The sequence below is a fragment of the Penicillium citrinum genome (assembly GCF_028827155.1).
Source record: "Penicillium citrinum strain IBT 23319 chromosome Unknown utg000002l:1.0-3833315.0:1.0-3834789.0, whole genome shotgun sequence".
NCBI classification, from domain to species: domain Eukaryota; kingdom Fungi; phylum Ascomycota; class Eurotiomycetes; order Eurotiales; family Aspergillaceae; genus Penicillium; species Penicillium citrinum.
In genome coordinates, this window is record NW_026622687.1 from 1,585,971 (window position 1) to 1,603,705 (window position 17,735).

The 17,735-nt window shown below is 44.5% G+C and overlaps 7 protein-coding genes across 7 annotated transcripts; 3 read left to right on the forward strand and 4 right to left on the reverse strand.

The window, feature by feature from the left end:
- Positions 1–734: 734 nt before the first annotated feature.
- N7469_002408 (uncharacterized protein) lies at positions 735–5,092 on the forward strand (the record flags this gene model as incomplete). Its single annotated transcript, XM_056641328.1, has 4 exons — positions 735–936; positions 1,510–1,554; positions 1,705–4,835; positions 4,907–5,092. The coding sequence occupies 4 exons, from the start codon at positions 735–737 to the stop codon at positions 5,090–5,092; spliced, it is 3,564 nt and encodes a 1,187-aa protein (XP_056503822.1).
- Positions 5,093–6,015: 923 nt separating this feature from the next.
- On the reverse strand, positions 6,016–7,116 carry N7469_002409 (uncharacterized protein; the record flags this gene model as incomplete). Its single annotated transcript, XM_056641329.1, has 3 exons — positions 6,016–6,539; positions 6,613–6,804; positions 6,882–7,116. The coding sequence occupies 3 exons, from the start codon at positions 7,114–7,116 to the stop codon at positions 6,016–6,018; spliced, it is 951 nt and encodes a 316-aa protein (XP_056503823.1).
- Positions 7,117–8,961: 1,845 nt separating this feature from the next.
- Positions 8,962–9,219, forward strand: N7469_002410 (uncharacterized protein; the record flags this gene model as incomplete). Its single annotated transcript, XM_056641330.1, has 1 exon — positions 8,962–9,219. The coding sequence occupies one exon, from the start codon at positions 8,962–8,964 to the stop codon at positions 9,217–9,219; it is 258 nt and encodes an 85-aa protein (XP_056503824.1).
- Positions 9,220–11,139: 1,920 nt separating this feature from the next.
- Positions 11,140–12,185, reverse strand: N7469_002411 (coiled-coil-helix-coiled-coil-helix domain-containing protein; the record flags this gene model as incomplete). Its single annotated transcript, XM_056641331.1, is given in 4 exon segments — positions 11,140–11,440; positions 11,516–11,822; positions 11,877–11,972; positions 11,990–12,185. 4 exon segments carry the CDS (start codon positions 12,183–12,185, stop codon positions 11,140–11,142), a joined length of 900 nt encoding a protein of 299 aa, XP_056503825.1.
- Positions 12,186–12,466: 281 nt separating this feature from the next.
- N7469_002412 (thiamine diphosphokinase) lies at positions 12,467–13,723 on the forward strand (the record flags this gene model as incomplete). The annotated part of the gene is made up of 3 exons (XM_056641332.1): positions 12,467–12,578; positions 12,691–12,770; positions 12,887–13,723. 3 exons carry the CDS (start codon positions 12,467–12,469, stop codon positions 13,721–13,723), a joined length of 1,029 nt encoding a protein of 342 aa, XP_056503826.1.
- Positions 13,724–14,505: 782 nt separating this feature from the next.
- Positions 14,506–15,845, reverse strand: N7469_002413 (uncharacterized protein; the record flags this gene model as incomplete). Its single annotated transcript, XM_056641333.1, has 3 exons — positions 14,506–15,301; positions 15,401–15,616; positions 15,766–15,845. The coding sequence occupies 3 exons, from the start codon at positions 15,843–15,845 to the stop codon at positions 14,506–14,508; spliced, it is 1,092 nt and encodes a 363-aa protein (XP_056503827.1).
- A 433-nt stretch (positions 15,846–16,278) lies between these two features.
- On the reverse strand, positions 16,279–17,632 carry N7469_002414 (putative mitochondrial carrier protein; the record flags this gene model as incomplete). The annotated part of the gene is made up of 2 exons (XM_056641334.1): positions 16,279–17,340; positions 17,408–17,632. The coding sequence occupies 2 exons, from the start codon at positions 17,630–17,632 to the stop codon at positions 16,279–16,281; spliced, it is 1,287 nt and encodes a 428-aa protein (XP_056503828.1).
- Positions 17,633–17,735: the final 103 nt, after the last annotated feature.

Here is a 17,735-nt window from a genome sequence, read left to right on the forward strand (position 1 = left end):
CTACCCGTCCAGTACTGTCTCCCTTGTTTCCAGCTCTGCTTTCTATTTGTTCAGCGTCCATTTGAGACTCATCGTGCGTTCTCACGATTCTCACGACCGTTTCTCTCATCTAGTTGTATGATCCTTACCTTGACAGCCTTCATTACTTATTTTTTAAGTACGGCTTATTGTACAATTGTGTACGTGGTTTCTGGATTATACTTATGTATCTTAGTTCCCTTGCACTTTTAGTCTTTTTTTTTGCTTTTCTTGTGCTCGTTTGACTTAGTGTCTTCGAGGTTGGGATGTCGTTATGACTTGTACGTTAGCTTAAATTAAAAGCGGTTTTTTAGTATTTTAGACATGTTGAGTTTGTAGCGAGTGTTTCACTGTTCTGTTCCTCTTACTAAGAGAGGGATTATTAAAGTAGGTACTAGTTACTACCTAAGTAATAATGGTTATAGTTGCAGTATATAGACAAATTGACATGAAGTTCGTCATCGTCGCCACTCACCCCGCATCAAATTACCTTCGTGTATCATTGGCAGTACGACTTATAGGAAAAGTATATAACCACCCATCTCACCCAGTCCAGCTTCTACCATCATACTATCATATTATGAGAAATGCCCGACACGTCCGTGTGTGTGGATACACTCAATCCAATTGAATAAAAACACTACACTCGGACACTGCCCTACAGTATACACCAGTAACTAAACGAATCACACCTACCACACCAACTACTACACACCATGCAATCCACCAAAGCCTTCCCAGATCGATCCCGAACTCCATCCCCGCCATCAAAAGATCCTACCAGTCAATCAGAGCTCGACCCAACCCCAGATCCTAAGAGTCTGCATAAGAATGAGACAGGCGTGCAGGCTCAGGCTCAGGCAGAGGCAGAGGAAGGATTAGGATGGCAGCCTCGATTAGACCGTCGACAGAGTTGGAGTAATCAGGATCGAAAGCATTATCTGCAGGAGAGACTTTTGAATGTTGAGGGGAGTCGGGAGAGGGGGTTTACGGAGGTGAATCGGGGGTGTTAGGTGGGGATTTGAGGATTTGAGAATTTTCGAGGATTCGAATTTCGGACTGTGAGTTTATGAAAATGTGAGAAAGGTGTATAAAACTTGGATATGATGTTAGTAATGACTATCGATGCTCTCGAATATCACAATATAAAAAATATCAAGTTGATCTATGAAATATAAAAGTGACGATTGTACGGAGTAGAGAAGAAGTGGAACCTCCGCTCTCCGCACCGCCTTGAAGCCCGCTTCGAATCCATCCCGCTTTGCGATTTTCTCCCAGTTTCCCTTCTCCTTCTTCTTCTTTTTCACTTCTTATCGCTCCTCCTCAATGTTGCGTCCAAGTCATTACTTTTCCCCTCCAGACGTTCTGAGAGGATCCCATTGAATCGGCCTACACATACACGGCCACGGCCATGGATCGCCAAAAGAAAAGTATCTGCCGGTCCATAGAGCTGTCGTCGGCTTGATAACTTACTGACGCTTCACACGGTAGGAGAACTTCGCGATTTGAATGAGAGAGCTTGGGCTGGCGAGACTGGTATGAAATATCCTCCACCTATCACCTACCATCCACCATCCACAATCGAATACCCCTAGCTCACTCCCACTCCGACTCCGACTCCTACTCCTACTCCAACTCCAACTCCATTGAAGATCGCCGTTGAATTGTGTCTGACATATCCTCTAGATGTCTTCCCCGTCAGTAAATCGCTCGACTCAGCCCTAAAGAAGAATACCGCCTTTATCAAGCGCCTACGAACAGGAATCAGTGCCTCCGCTTTATCCACCTTCCTATCTGATATTCGAACCCTCTCGCTACACAAATACCTATCCGAGATCATATCCGCCTGTTACGAAGGTCTATCGAAACTAAAATCCCCCGGAGAAATCGCAGTCGGTGTCGAAATCGTCGCCGCACTACATCAACGCTTCGGTCCTACAGAATTCACCCGATACATTGGATGGTTACTTGGCCGCGGTCTAACATCCCCAGATAAAGCCTCACTCAAACAACTGAGTCAGGAATTCCGAGAACGCGAGGAAAAAGAACGACTTGCTCGTCATCGGGTATTACTCCGTGTTGTCACGGAACTATGGCTCATTGGCGTACTTCGGACTCTGGATGATGTTGAACGACCGGATGATCTTGGTGTCAAGGGGAAAGACCCGGCAAATAAAGCCTCCGAACCGCCAACTCTAAAGCAGAAATTACCCGCTACCGCGCGCGATCCAGAGAAAGCGGAACCATTCCCATTAGAAGTGTTGAAGGATCTTTTAGGTCATGATCGGGACCATGCGAATTTGCCTTTGGCGGTGCTCTTCGTTAAGAGCTTTAGTTGGGATATCCTTGGTACCAGGTTAGCTGATGAAGGGAGGAAGACGGTTGAAGCTGATGGAGGTACGAGTATGGGAACTGAGAACGAGAATACTGAAAATTCGGATGATGCGGATCCGCCTTTGACACCGGAAAAGATGCAGATGCGATTTAAGAATATTTTGAATCGATATCTGGACGATGTCAAGGCGCATGTTGTGCGCGATCAAAAGGCGTTGTCTAATCAAAGTCGTCGTAATGCTGAGGCTTATGTGAAGAGTGGCGAGATTTTCGAGGATCGACAGTCTAATTTTGAGAAGCAGACGAAAACACTCGATAAACTTGTTGCAAATACCCAAGTTCTGTGTGAGGCTTTGGGCGCTGAAATGCCCGAGTTAGTTGAGAAAGAAACTACCGATGCTTCTGCTGGTGGGGGAATTGGATTGGTGAAGACTACTGATTATCTCCGGGGTCAAGGCGATGGTGCTGGTATTTGGGAAGATGAAGAAGAGAGACGCTTTTATGAGAATTTGGTTGATTTGAAAGGCAAAGTTCCAGCTGTGCTTTTGGAGGATGGCAAGAAAAAGAAGATCGAAGGCGAGGAAGCTGGGAAGAAGAAAGCAGACGGAGACAGTACGGTTGAATCTCCATCCGAGAAGACTGATACAGCGGAAGAAAAAGCTGTTGCAGCTGAAGCAGACGATCAATCCACCGCCATTGCTAGTAAAACTGTCGGTGCACAAGTCGATGCTTTACTCGGAAAACTTCCTGATCTACAGAACAAGGACCAAGTGGACCAATTTGCCTTGGACTTTTGCTTCGTCAACTCTAAGGCTTCTCGCAATCGTCTCGTGAAGGCTGTTTCAGATATCCCCAAAGGCCGAATTGATCTCTTGCCTTTGTACTCGCGCTTAGTGGCTACACTTGGGCAATATCTTCCTGATATACCCCAGGGCCTAACGACCTACCTTGATGAAGAATTCCGAAGTCTTCAGCGGAGAAAGTCTAAGGAGTTCCTTGGACAAGTGCGCATGAGTAACGTACGATACCTCGCAGAATTGACCAAGTTTGGCGTGGTTCCGGAGCACATTATTTTCCACTGCTTCAAGGTCTCGCTCGACGACTTCTCTCGCATGAACATCGAAATCATTGGAAACTTGCTCGAAAACTGCGGAAGGTATCTACTTCGCAACCCTGAAACCTCTCCTCGCATGGCATCTTTCCTAGAAACACTCGGTCGGAAGAAAACGGTCCAGCATATTGGGCAACAGGAACGCATGGTGATTGAAAATGCGATCTATTATGTTGATCCACCGCCACGACCTGCGATTCAGCAGAAAGAACGAACTCCGATGGAGCAGTACATTCGACGATTGATTTATTTGGATATGAACAAGCGCAACTACACGAAGATATTAAAGGCGATTCGAAAGTTGCACTGGGAGGAAGAGGAGGTTGTCGATATTCTTGACCGCGTCTTCAGCAAACCCGTCAAGGTCAAATATGGGAGTATTCATCTGTTGGCCATTCTGGTTAGCGCGTTGTACCGATACCACCAGGATTTTGTCATCGGAGTGGTTGATAACGTTCTGGAACAAATAATACTGGGTCTCGAGCAGAATGATTTCAAATTTAATCAGAAGCGGATTGCCGAGGTCAAGTATCTGGGTGAATTGTACAATTACAAGATGATTGACTCCCCCGTGATCTTTGATACATTGTATCGAATCGTGACCTTTGGCCATGAAGGCGGTACTCCGATTCCTGGAAGAATTATCATGCTCGATCTCCCAGATGATTATTTCCGAGTTCGTCTTGCTTGCACACTCCTTGATACATGCGGTCACTGCTTTGACCGTGGATCTGCAAAGAAGAAACTAGATTTCTTCCTCACTTTCTTCCAATATTACCTCTTCACGAAAGATCCAATGCCTATGGATGTCGACTTCCTTGTCCAAGACACATATTCTTCCCTCCGACCACAATGGAAACTAGCAACAGACGCCGAAGAAGCAACTCGAATGTTCAGCGAAGCCGTCGCACAGAATTACAACATGCCCGATTCCGAAAGACCCCTCGAGGTAGACGAGGAGGATGCAGAAAGTAGTTCTTCCGACGAGGGTCTTGAGGAAGACGCCATTCCCGAAATCGAAGATGAGCAGGAATCTAGCGATGAGGCCGAAGATGCATCTGGACCGAATCCAGAAGTAGATGATGAGAGTGAATCTGAAGATGAACAGATTATCGTTACACGACAAGAGGAAGAACGAGATCCAGAAGCGGAAGCCGAATTTGATCGTGAATTCGAGAAAATGATGTCTGAAAGTGTGGATTCAAGACGATTTGAACGAAAAGCCATTTTTGATATCCCTTTACCGATGAAACGACCTGCTCGGGAAAATGCTTCTGCTATGTCTCCTGGTGAATTGGATGTTCCTGAGCCTGTAGCTCCAGCTCAAACGATGTCCTTTTCACTCATGACGAAGAAGGGAAATAAGCAGCAGGTAATACCCCCTCCTCTCTTCATCTTCAACCCCCCCCCCCCCAACAATAAGTTGAGTACTGACGCACATAGACTCGGACCATCGACCTCCCCTCCGATTCAAGTTTCGCCGTCGCAATGCGAACTCAACAACAAGCGGATCGTGAAGAACAACAACGAATCAAGAACCTGGTCCTAAACTACGAAGCATCAAACGAAAGCGAAGCTACAGAAGGTCCGCACATACCCCTATTCTCCTCCCTCCTACACCTCCCCTAGTACAACCCCCTTGAACCAAGCTAGAGGGCTAACAATAAAACAGCCGACTTTGAAAAAAGAATCCCAGCAAGCCAACGTCTTGAAAAACCCACCGGGACAAGAGGTGCATTCCGATCCCGTAAACTCCAACTCAGCGACGTAAATTGGTAACATGATTCAATGATTACGGATATATTCAACCCATCATCTTCTTTACCTGAAGAAAGGAAAGAGGAATCAATGAAAACCAGCAATAACGGACAGACACTTAAGTTCTTGGTTATAACTTCGATCTGAATCTGCTAGATTACTCGGATTCCGATGCGCAGGCCGAGGCTTCGGGCTATGCGCTAAGGTGCTACTGTGATACGCTATCTCTGCGCACGCTCCTGGAGTGTTTTGCGCATTGTAAGAGGACTCGATTATCATGAGGATGGAGGGGAGACAAGAAGAAAAGGAGGTCAGAGGAGGAGAGGGACTGGGTGATGAGGTTGATGAGTAGAAATAGTATGATGATATGATGTTATGCTTTGAATATAAGTTTTTAAATTGGTATGTGATCTGAGGGTATTCTGTCTATAGACTTACAGCAACAATATACCACACGGGTATGGTATATCTGATGTAATTAGTATCTTGAATAATGGTGACAATAACACTATTGTCTAGTCCAGTCATATTTGATGATTCCCCGGGGTGCAGATTATAACTGCTTTAGAATATGGAATTTTCGAGTTCGTTTGGCATTCAATTTTCTACATGGTATATATGCAGTGTATTAAAACCTCTTAAAAATCATTCATTCAAGAAGAAAAAAAAATATGGACAACAAACTAGAAAATTATAGTACAGAAATAACAAAAGGATCATGAATAAAACCAAACAATCGCGAAATATCAGACCTTATTGCGGAAATTGACAATTTTCCATACACAGGACACTAACTAATATCCACGCTGACCACCGACATTTTGCTGCTCAGACGGCATATTGGCAGCAGCATTAGATTTTTCGAATGGAGCATTATTATACTGGCCTCCAGATCCGGAAGTGCCCATTCCCATTCCCGTGTCCATGCCCATATTCTGATTATAGCTACTACCACCAGCTGCATTTCCACCAAAGTTGGCTTGAGCAGGATTATTGTTCTGGGAAATTGGTCCACCTTCTGCAGGATTGGATGTGCAGGGAGTCATATGGCTACTAGTTTTATGAGACTTATGCTCCTGGGTAGACGAGCTGAAGTCAACCTCTTCGGCACCGGTACCTGTCTGATCGTACTGGCCAGGTTGACGGTTTGATCGATGCTCCTGGGTAGATTTGCTAAAGTCATCGTCGCTTGATGTATGACGGTCCGAACCTTGGTTATACGATTGTTGTTGATTCATATTGCTTGGGTTCAAGGTCTGGGGGGCATTTCCAACATTGTTTCTTTGAAAGCCGGCGGTGCCTTGATTTGCACTATTGTCTATAGTTTGAATCAGTTTTATTTCCCCTTTTTCTTTCGGTATTATCTGTTAAGGATGTAGTTTCAATATTACCTAAATCACTGTCGACGCGGGGATCCAACTTATTCGCGAGGTTTGATCTGTGAGGGCCAGCATTCATATCGGCAGAGCTAGCGCTCGACGTGGTATCTCCAGATGTCGAGGTTGAGTTAAGGGCATTAGCATTGGGTTGGCCGACATTGGATTCTGTTGTAGTGCTGGTTGGATAAGTCTCATACTGATCATCTGGATATAGGTTGAGCATGAGTATAAAATAGCCAACACAAAATCAAAAGAAGCTCAGATTCTATTGAACAACGTACTCTGTGTTTTCGTATTGGGTATACCACCAGAACTATAGTTAGTGAATTCAGGTTGATTCGCGTTGGGATTCATATTAGCAGATTGATTCATCCCTGTAGCGTTCTGGCCTGTATTGTAGCTGGGTGTAAAAGGATTCCCTGCGCTGCGATGGCGATTATCACCAGCCTGACTGCGAGTAACTGGTTTATCCCGGTCGGATATGGCGTCCTTGACTTTATGCACAATGTTCGACATAGTATATTCTGTCCGGTATGTTTGAGAAAGTAGGTACTGTGACGGAGTAGTCGAAAGGAAAATAAAAGAACTTGGGGAATGGAGATATATCAAACAATTATATAGATCATTTAAGAATTAGTGTAAACTCCGAGCACACCCAGCCTGGATACTATCCAATATCGTGACGACATATGCATGGTCATACACAATGAGAAAACAGGAAATGGTAATGGCGAAAGCCTGCTAATCCTTCTTGAATGTTTCTTCTTTATGACACGATCAAGTTATAACCAAGGATGAGAAACAATTATTATGCGGATGATCTATACAAGATCAGCGAATAGGCAGTGAGAAATCACAATATCCATATTGTTTATGGCATGTGACCACCTTTCATCAGCCCCAGAGTTCCATGGGTTCTGTAACGCCCCGGATCTTTAATACAGGTATTTGGCGAACATGTAGACGGCAATCCATGGATATAGTTACTTCAAAACTTTACTTTACATCGCCAAATACATCATTCGATTAACTTTTTTTTCCCTACACCGAGAAATTATAGTCATAGTGCGGACTCACAGCTCAAAGGACCAAGTACTTGCATTGAATTACTATAGTTCTCAAGATGATACTGGCCGCTTACTATATCTCGCGATATTAGAGACCTGCATTTTACTAGAAAAGCATCTCCCCCAAAGTCATTCATAACCAGCGATATCTGCAACTGCGACATGATTCATAGTTGTAGTGAAAAAATTGAGAATGAGCAGGGACAAGATTCTTGCACAAAAAAGCTATTATCAGATGAAAGGGAAAAGAGATGTTGATAGTATGTCTAAAAATCTATCAGAGCGCCCCTGGTGATAATGCTTGAGTTGATTATGGGTACTCATGGGGAAAACGCCAAGGAAGGGCTTGATTCCAGATCCCATGCTGCAAAAAGGACTAAAGTATTTGGGGGAAAAATGGACGGCATCAATTGTAGCTATTCCAGCACTTATTTTTATCCTCATTTAGCGTTGAAGTGTAGATATGAACCACGAAAATTACTAGTAAACTTCGTGCCCAGTCGCTAGAGTCGAACTGAGTGATTTGCTACTATGCTGAAGTGTTATAGGTGGTTGTGGAAAGAGGCTGGAAAAAGCCGTCGACATAGATGTTGGGCGCCGGTTACTAGAAGGGCTGTGAAAGAATACTCTATTCAAGTTAAGAGCGCATGTTCATTAGAACGTGGTTTCGCTTGGAACTTACTAGAGTTGGAACAAAGATGTTTCACTGAAATAGAACGTTGAATTAGATTTGCCCATGTCTTGCCAAAAAGGAATCATTCGATCTGTTGTCATGAGATGCATGCACAGGATTTGAATGAAATGACACAATTTTTGACTACCTAGTTATATAACTACCGTAGATACGATAGCAATCCAAAGCAGTTAAACATTTTTGCAGTAGATTGTGCGAGATGAAGTTGTACTGCTGTCCAACATGTATCCACAACATCAACCCTAATTCATGGATCCGTACTACCTCCTCCTCTCCTCTCCTATTACTTTCACCATTACTTCTACTAGTTATTCATTTTAATACTCTATAGATCCAGGAACATAATCTAATAATAATAAATAAATGCAACTAATCTAATAATTGATGATGCCCAACTCGACTCCACTCTACGTCAACCTGCCTCACCGGATTTCCCTGTTTTATACTTATCAACCATGGCAGATGTCATGACATAGTTCTATTCCTTGAAGTAAACACAACACATGAACCTCACCCTGGCCTAAATCTAGAATATAAAAGTATAAACAATCAGCCCTACATCAAACCCAGAATATCACAACTATATCACACGTCGTGACAATGCGCTACCATCTCCCACTCCTAATATTATCATCACTCATCCCTCCAATTCAATCCACCACAACCAAAAATACCAACACCAACACCAACACCAACACCAACACCAACACCAACACCAACACCAACACCAACACCAACACCAACACCAATACCAATACCAATAACTATGCAAATCTAAATGAACCCTACACATTTAACCCTCTAAAACACTCCGCGGGAACAACCCCCCTACTTCACCCCTCACAATCCCCCCCCTAAATCCCAACCCCCCCACAAAACTGCAACATAACCTCCGCCTCATACATAATCCGACACGCAGCAATATACCCCAACGACTTCGAATTCTCAACCTATATATCCCCCTTCATCGAAAAACTCTCCAATAAATCCCAAAACTGGCACGGCTCCAAATACCTCTCTTTCCTATCGAACTGGACGGCTCCCGTCGACGACAAACACCTGGACAAACTAACTAAAATCGGGTTACGAGAGGCGCAGAATTTGGGCATTAAGTTGTCGAAACGATATGAACATTTGAAAAGGCCGAGAAATATCTGGTCGTCGACTGCTGAGAGAACTGTTAAGACTGCGAGGGGTTTTATTGATGGTTTGAATCTCCACCAGTTGAAGTCGAATGGCAATGCCAATGCGGATGCCGGGAGGAATAATTCGATTCATTTGGTTGAGGTTGAAGAGAGTGAAAATGCCGGTGCCAATTCTTTAACGCCTTATAAAGGTTGTTCGAGGTTTAGTTCTTCTTATGGAAATGTTCAATCTTCGGTAAGTTATACCCGTCCCAATTGATGCCACCCCAGTATCCAGTATAATACTGGGAGTAGTAGATACCTTCTAACATGATTGAATGAGGAACAGACCTTTGCAAAAATCTACACAAAACCAATAATAACCCGACTCCAAACCGACGCACCAAACTTCAATTTCACATCCGAAGATATAACCGCAATGTTCGAATTATGCGGATACGAAACCGTTATTCGAGGATCATCACCATACTGTTCATTATCATTATTTTCAGCAGATGAATGGCTGTCATATGAATATGCAAGTGATTTGAAATATTTTCATAATGTTGGTTATGGGAGAGATTTATCGATCACTTTGGGGATGCCTTGGGTTAATGCTAGTTTCGCCGTTCTCAACACCTCTACCACTAGCACTATTTCTACCTCCAGTTCTACCTCCAGTTCTACCACAGTGGGCACCTCCAACGAAGCCGGGCAAAATCTCTATATATCATTCACACATCGAGAAGTCCCACCAATGATCCTAACCACACTAGGACTCTACAATAACAGCGCATACACCGGCTCCAACAACGTGAATGAAACCATGCCACAGGATAAAATCAATTATAATCGCGTGTGGAAGAGTAGTGAGATACTACCATTCTTAACGAATGTGGGGATTGAACGGATGTCGTGTGATAGTTATGGATTTGATGAAGGGGATTATTATCGGATTTTGGTGAATGATGGTCCGATGCCTTTGGTAGATTGTCGGGATGGACCTGGTGGGAGTTGTTCGGGGAGGAAATTTGGTGAGTTTATTAGGGGGAGGAGTGAGGGTTTTGCTGGGTATAATGAGGGTTGTGGGGGGGGATTATTCTGAGGTTTTGAGTATTTATTCATGATTGTGTTGCATTAGTGTGAGGTTATTGGTGGAGGGTAATGTAGGTATACACCTGTAAACGTGGAAGTTTGAAACTAAGCCCTTAGTTTCTTCCAATCCACCCATCTAGGATTTATATACACTGAAGTACTTGAACTATACAAGTCATGATACACATCCTGTTGATTGATCATCTTGATTGCAAGCATCAATTATTCATGAACTACGGAACTACTAAGCAAGCTTATATTGTAAGTGAACAAATGCAACAGTCTATTCTATTTCCCTCTTGTATCCCAACCAGAAAGGATCAGGGCATATCAATACACTAAGTTACAGAAAAGTAAATCACGCAAAAGCCGGGGAATGAATATGCTGAAAAGATCATTGGAGAGTAAAGGGAAATGAACTCGGGAGAAGGTGGCTGGACTTTTATATAATACATACCCCCGATTCATTCCACAGTATTGCAGAGGAGAGAGAGAGAGAGCACCAGCACTTTACTCAGTGTAGGTAAAGTCAAGACTTGAGATAATCTCAGTTCTGAACTTAGTTCTGAACAGCCTGATTCTTCTCCTCAGCATCATGAGCAGCCTTAGGAACCAATTCCTCACTCTCAGCAGTCTCGCCCTTCTCAGCTTCAGCCTTCATCTCAATATTGACTTCCTTAGCACGAGCCCGCTTCTCATCCGGATGCGACGAAGCATCAATATCCGCAGCAGTAGGTTGAGGTTCGCTGGCAGCAGCAGCAGAAGCTTCGGAAGCAGCCTCGGAAGCAGCCTCAGCCTCCTCATCTTCCAACTCAGCGCCGTAAATATCAGGGTGTGCGCGGAAGCAATTTTGCATGCCCCTAACACATCAATGAATTAGTCACAAACCCCCCCCAAAAATTAATAACATATCAAACTCCCCAGGATATACATACTGGAACTTCTCAATGCAGTCAATACCCTTAGGTTCCTCCTCCGAGTACACAAAGCAGCTAAACGCAGCCTTGAATTCCTCTCCACAAGGACCATGCGCCATACCACCCAGACAAGGGCAATCCCAGTTAATCTCGCCGGTCTCGGGGTTGAAAGCGGCTTGTTGACCAGCCTCTTCTTCAAGTTGTTCCGGGTTCACATTGACGTTACGGGCAGCGGCGCGCTCTTCGCGGATCTTCGGGGTAATGGAGTCGAGGGTCTGAGACGATTCATCTGCATTGTCTGATTGGGTTTTTGCAAGGATGGAGACTGTTCAAAAAAAAAAAATAAAAAAAATTATTAGCTGCGTCAATTGAATAAGACTAGGTAGGCATTGATCGCGTGGAGATGAGATGCGATCGATTGCGGCACTGCCGGCCGACGCCGACGTTCGACTGCGGATCGGATTGGATTGAGGATCTGTCGCGAATACATACATGAAGGCTCTTTCGAGAATGCACTACTAGTATTGTAGTAATAGATAGCACCACCAGCCAGACCCAACCGAACAATCGTGTTCTTCCAGCTTCTGGACTTGGTCGGACCGGTGCTTATCAATCGTCTACTGACAGGGCCATGACCACAGGGCGCAACATTAGCGCGAGCGAGAGCTCGTACAGCTGGACGAAACATAATGACAAATTCAAAATGAAAGTGTGAGATCACGAAGGGATCTCTAAGAATTGAGACGAGGCGGGGAGGGGAAAAGAGATGGGAGGGGGGGGGGACGTTGACGGGGAAGTTTGGAGAAAGTTGAAGTTGGAAGGAAGAAGAGTTGATGCCTGAGGTTTTTGCGGGTCACGTTGCTTTGCGGCAACTTTCTTTCCACGATATCTTTTTTATTTCGTTACAATACACTCTTTACACTTTGAGCAGAGAACAGTTGAGAAGGGCTGATGAGAAAGGCTGATGAGATGGAGTGGGATCCGAGTCAATTCTTTCGTTCGGGAGATGTGTCGACGTATGCACTGTTGGTGTTGAATCAGCCAATTAATGAAAAAGCCTTTGGGGTATTAAGTGATCATGGTGAGCATCCCTTCTGACCATGATTGGTATGCAGAGTACTGCATATTCTGGGTTATAGAATATAATACTCGATCGTCAGTTGTGGTTATTCGGATTAATCTAATATTTGCAGCATCCTATATCATCTGTGCTGATGGCGGGGCAAATCGTCTATACGACATGATGAAGCAGCATGGCCAAGAATCTACAATTGTAAGCTACATCTAGATCAACTTCATTCGAGACGGTTCAGACCCTGGCATAAAGTTGAAATACAACCTCAAATACCTACACCACCAGGTATACTGAATATACTGACTCAAACTAAGCTCCCAGATAGAATCGTGGGAGACCTAGACTCATTAAACCCAACAATTCGACGCCATTACGAGAAATTAAATGTCCCAATTGACGAAGACCCAGATCAATACTCTACAGATTTCACCAAATGTCTAAAATATCTGAATTCACACGCAGCAGAAATCATCGCCTGTCCACGCAGCTATGAGCAGCAACAGCAGCAGGAGCAGGATCCAACGACAGAAAATCCATCAAAACGACAAACCCTCGAAATTGTGATTCTAGGCGGTCTAGGCGGTCGTGTAGATCAAGCATTTTCTCAAATCCATCATTTATACATGATGACTCAAGCCCAGCGTGAACTCCGCGAGTCAAAGAAAGATGATATCAACCAGTCTGATGAGCATGATAATGACAAACAGAACTCCAAATTTGATTCTGCTACTGGTGGTAACCTCTACCTCGTTTCAGAAGAAAGTATTACCTTCGTGTTACAAAAGGGGAAGAATTTAATTCATACACCGGCTACACATAGACCGGTAGAAGTTAATGGGGATGATTCGAGAAAACGGAAGCGACAAGATATCTCGCAGGGGTCTGCCACTGCCACTGCTAGCTCTGCCGCTGAGAGCGAGATTTCGGAATATCTCTTCGAAGAGAATATTGGAATTATTCCGCTCTCAGCCTCAGCATCAATTACCACGACGGGGTTTGAATGGGATGTTGAAAATTGGCATACTGAAATCGGTGGACAACTTTCGACTAGCAATCATATTCGAGCAGATCTTGTATCCGTTGAGACGAACGTACCAGTTCTTTTCACCGTTGAATTAGCAGAAAGGTTGAAAAGAAGAATGAATGCTTAGCAATGAATTTGGAATTGCTGAAGAATGAAAAAAATGAAGGAATTGAATCTAATGTGGTGGAAATTGAAGACAGTTTAGGTATTCTTGCTTGTTGACTATACTTTGCTGGATGATTACCCCCTATACCCATACCCTGATCCTCAATCAGAACGAATGAAGGGAGATTGAAGAGAAAAAGAAAAGAAACAAACTCTGTACCCAAGCGTATTACAAACATCCACCCAAGCACAATCCACTATCAAAAGTCCAAGATGAAAACAAGTCAATAAAAAAAACCAGATATCAAGAACACCCCAACGTTAAAACCCAGGCGCCTTTTCTGGCTAAAACGAGAGACCAAGAAAAAAAATAATGAAAAAAAAGAGGGAAAAAAGAAATCCCAAGTTTAAAAAAAGAGAACAATATCGCATATCGCATCACCGCATAACCCAGAAACTAACGAGTTCAACCGTAATAACTGCGCGCATTGAATACTCGCAGGAAATGGAACCCACGACACGCCTAGACAAAAACAAAAGGATATCATCCAAGTGGATAGTGTGTAAGTAAGGAAGAGAAAGTTCAGAATAGCAGAAACAAAAGCAAAACAAAAGAATCAACAGCAGCATCCATCCAACATATCGCATCGCATCGCATTGCAGCCCTGAGAAAACCATACACTGAGATACCATCACTCTCATCCACAAGCGCAGCCCAGCTCGACTCGACTCGACCTCCTGTACAGCCCCGAGCCAGTCGAAAACCAAAACAGAGGTTCACCCAAGACAATGTAAGGTAACCATCTAATGGTGTCGCAGAATAGCCTCATAAAGAGTTCCAATAACACCAATAGCAGTACCAGTCAACATACCACCCCAATGTCCAGGAACCGCATCATTAACCTGAGCAATCGTGAAAATGCTAAACAAATCAAAGAAAGTAAACCTCTCAACATAAACCTTATAAACAATCAAGGCCTTCGCAATGTTGAAAGTAAGCGGGTCAAAACTAGCCCTACCAGAATTGACCCCTCCTGAACGAGTAGACGACCGTCTCGAACCCGTCGCAGCCTGCCAGCTCAAATTAATAAAATAAGCCGCAACAAGAGGCAAAATAAGGCCCGAAATCAACCACAACATAAACGGTGCCCAAAAAGTCGCACTCAACAACACAAATAGATCAGGGACCTTGATCGCAAGTGGAGGGATTCCAACTGCTTCAACCGCAGGTGTAGTCGTGAGATAACTCCATGGAAATAATGAGTAGAGGATATTTCCACCTTCAAGGAGAATGATGATTGCTTCGACGACTTTCAGACTACTCAGCGATGAACGGACGGCATGTTGGTATTCGAGAACACCGGAGTCAGACCAGGCTGTTTCAAGACCTTCGCGCATACGTGTTGTTTGACGATCAATAGCATCTGTTACGATTGCGGGGGACGGAGGAAGTTGAGCTGTTTCAAAAACTGATCGAACCGCGCGCGAAGATGATCGGACCGCTGATGCAGACGCAGAGGCAGAGGCAGATGCTGAAGCTATGGCGGACTTGGGGTTGATGGGTGTTTTGATGGGTGATTTGGCAGCATCTTCGGATTCACTGTATCGTAAGATTAGTACATGCGCACTCAATACTTGTGCAATGCGCGACGCGAGAAAACGGCTTGCAGATTCGCGAAGGGAAATCCTATAAACTTACCTGCTAACAGGATCACGTCTAGATTTACGACCAGGAGTTTTCTTCTCAGTCAATTCAACCTTTGGTTCACGCTTGATAGGCGAATGTCCGCGCGCAGGATTATCAAGACGTTTATAGTAATCGGCAAGTTTCTTGTCATTGGATAAACTGGTTCGATTATCGCTTAGATGTTTATCCAAAGCAACAGCCAGATCACCTTTATTCAGGTCTGAGAAGCTAGCGCAAAGTTAGTATTAGTATTGTTTATGCGCTTGTGCTTGTGCTTGCGCTTGCGCTTGCGATTGCGATTGCGCGGATGACGGGGCCAGGGCCACTCGAATCAACAACATCAATAACATTAATCAACTGGATGGACAAGAACGTACTTGGAGAGATGGGTTCTCTCTGCGATCTCAACTAGCTCCGGTTTACGGAGTTTATTGAGGGTGGGAAGACCACTAGACATTGTTTCTTTGAAGGGTATTAAAATCGGAGATAAAATGAGGAAGTTTGAAGAGGAGAAAAGATGGGGAAATGCGGAAATGCGGAAAATGCAAGGAGGGGAAGAAGTGCGAGTTTGTTTACGCGCCAAAACAAAACACGCTAGCGCGTAGTGGGGAATGTTAGTTTATATTGATTATTTTATTAACTATATTTTATGATTAAATATATTACCATGATTATATTATGATTGATTGATAGTAGAAGGATTGATGGTAAATATTATAGTGGAATTGATTGTTTTTACAGTCATGATATGGTACAGTGATCTAGTCTATCAAAGGGCGTCATGTACAGCAGTCCTGATTCCCCAAACCCCCAGTTTATGAAATGGAACGCCTCCCAAATGAATAATGCAGAATGAAAAAAAAAGCAGAGAGAAAAAAAAAGATGTACAATCACAGAGCAGCACCCTCCATACCCTGATACCCCTCCAATTGCTTCAGCAGATACTGGTACATCACCAGCATAGTTCCACTCTGAATACTAGTCCACACTCCACGCGGGCCCACGCCTCGGAACCACCCGGCGAGTCCCTCGGTACGGTAGATCATCCTCAATCCCGTGAACACGGACGAGGTGTCTAGTCGAGGAGCACCGGGAGGTGGCACCGAAGTAGAAGGAGAAGAGGTGGAAATAGGTCGGGAGTGAGACCGCGAAGAATGGGAATGGGAAGAACTTGGCGCATGTGGACGAGGACTTTCTTTAGGAGCATGGGCATGGTCATGGGGATGTTTCGCACCCGATGAGCCTGAAGGAGTCTCTGGAGGGTTCTGTTGCGTTTGAATCCGGGTCTTGACGACATCCAAAGGACAAGTAATCACACCAGCCATACCACCAGCGGTAGCAGCAGTAGCAATTTCCAGTCCCAGTCCGATATCACGTTTACCAACCCATTCCTTAGCCAGTGTTTGTTCCTGCTCATAGAAAGCGAATTGTAATGCAGAGAAAGGCAAATCACGGAAGATAGTAGCCTTATACCCATGAAACAAGGCTGAGAATCCTTCTTGACGAACAATAGTGTGAAGAGCATCGGTGGTTCCGCGATAATTATATCCCGAATTAAAATGAGGGTTATTGTATCGACCTTGAAGTTGAAGTCGGGTCTTCAGAACCTCGGACGGGACGTAAACAACGGAGGCAGCCAAATCCGCGAAAAATCCACCAGAAAGATATGCAAGACTGGGATTAATTCCGGAATCGAGCATCAATCTCTTTGTGAATTCGTAGACTCCGAAGAAAATCACGGTTCCTGGGAAAGATCCCCAGAAAGCCGGCGTGACACCGCTGTAAAGACCGCGACAGAATCCTTCTTGGCGATAGATGGTTGCATAGGAGGAGGTCATCGACGTATATTTGGGAGGAAAGGTTGGATCGCCTTGCTGTCTGGTTTTCACTGTATCCAGCGAATGCATTAACATATCACCAGCACAGCCACCCGTTCCACCTGCCAGCATTGCCTATAACTGGATTAGCTTTATCGTCACTCCGTACGAGTTGCAATGATTCAAGAGAGGGGACTCGTACATGATGGTATGGCGGACGAGGCTCCTCCTCCTCCAAAGCGCCCTGAACATGGCGGGATGCGCCGGGAATTATCTCATTCCTAAACCCACCATCCGAATACACACGACTGGCGGAAGTAGTAGCAGAATTAGAAGGAGTCGAAGTAGATGAATTGGTAGTGTTCGCCGTCGAATCTGAGTTCGCTGTTGTCGAGAACAGACCGAACACTCGCGAGGTCAGGCTCATGGCAAAATGAGGCTGCCTATTCACTCCTCCACCCACGAGATGTTCCTCACGCGGGATGAATTTACAAAGGGGATGCCTTGGAAAAGAGAGAAGCACCCCCGAT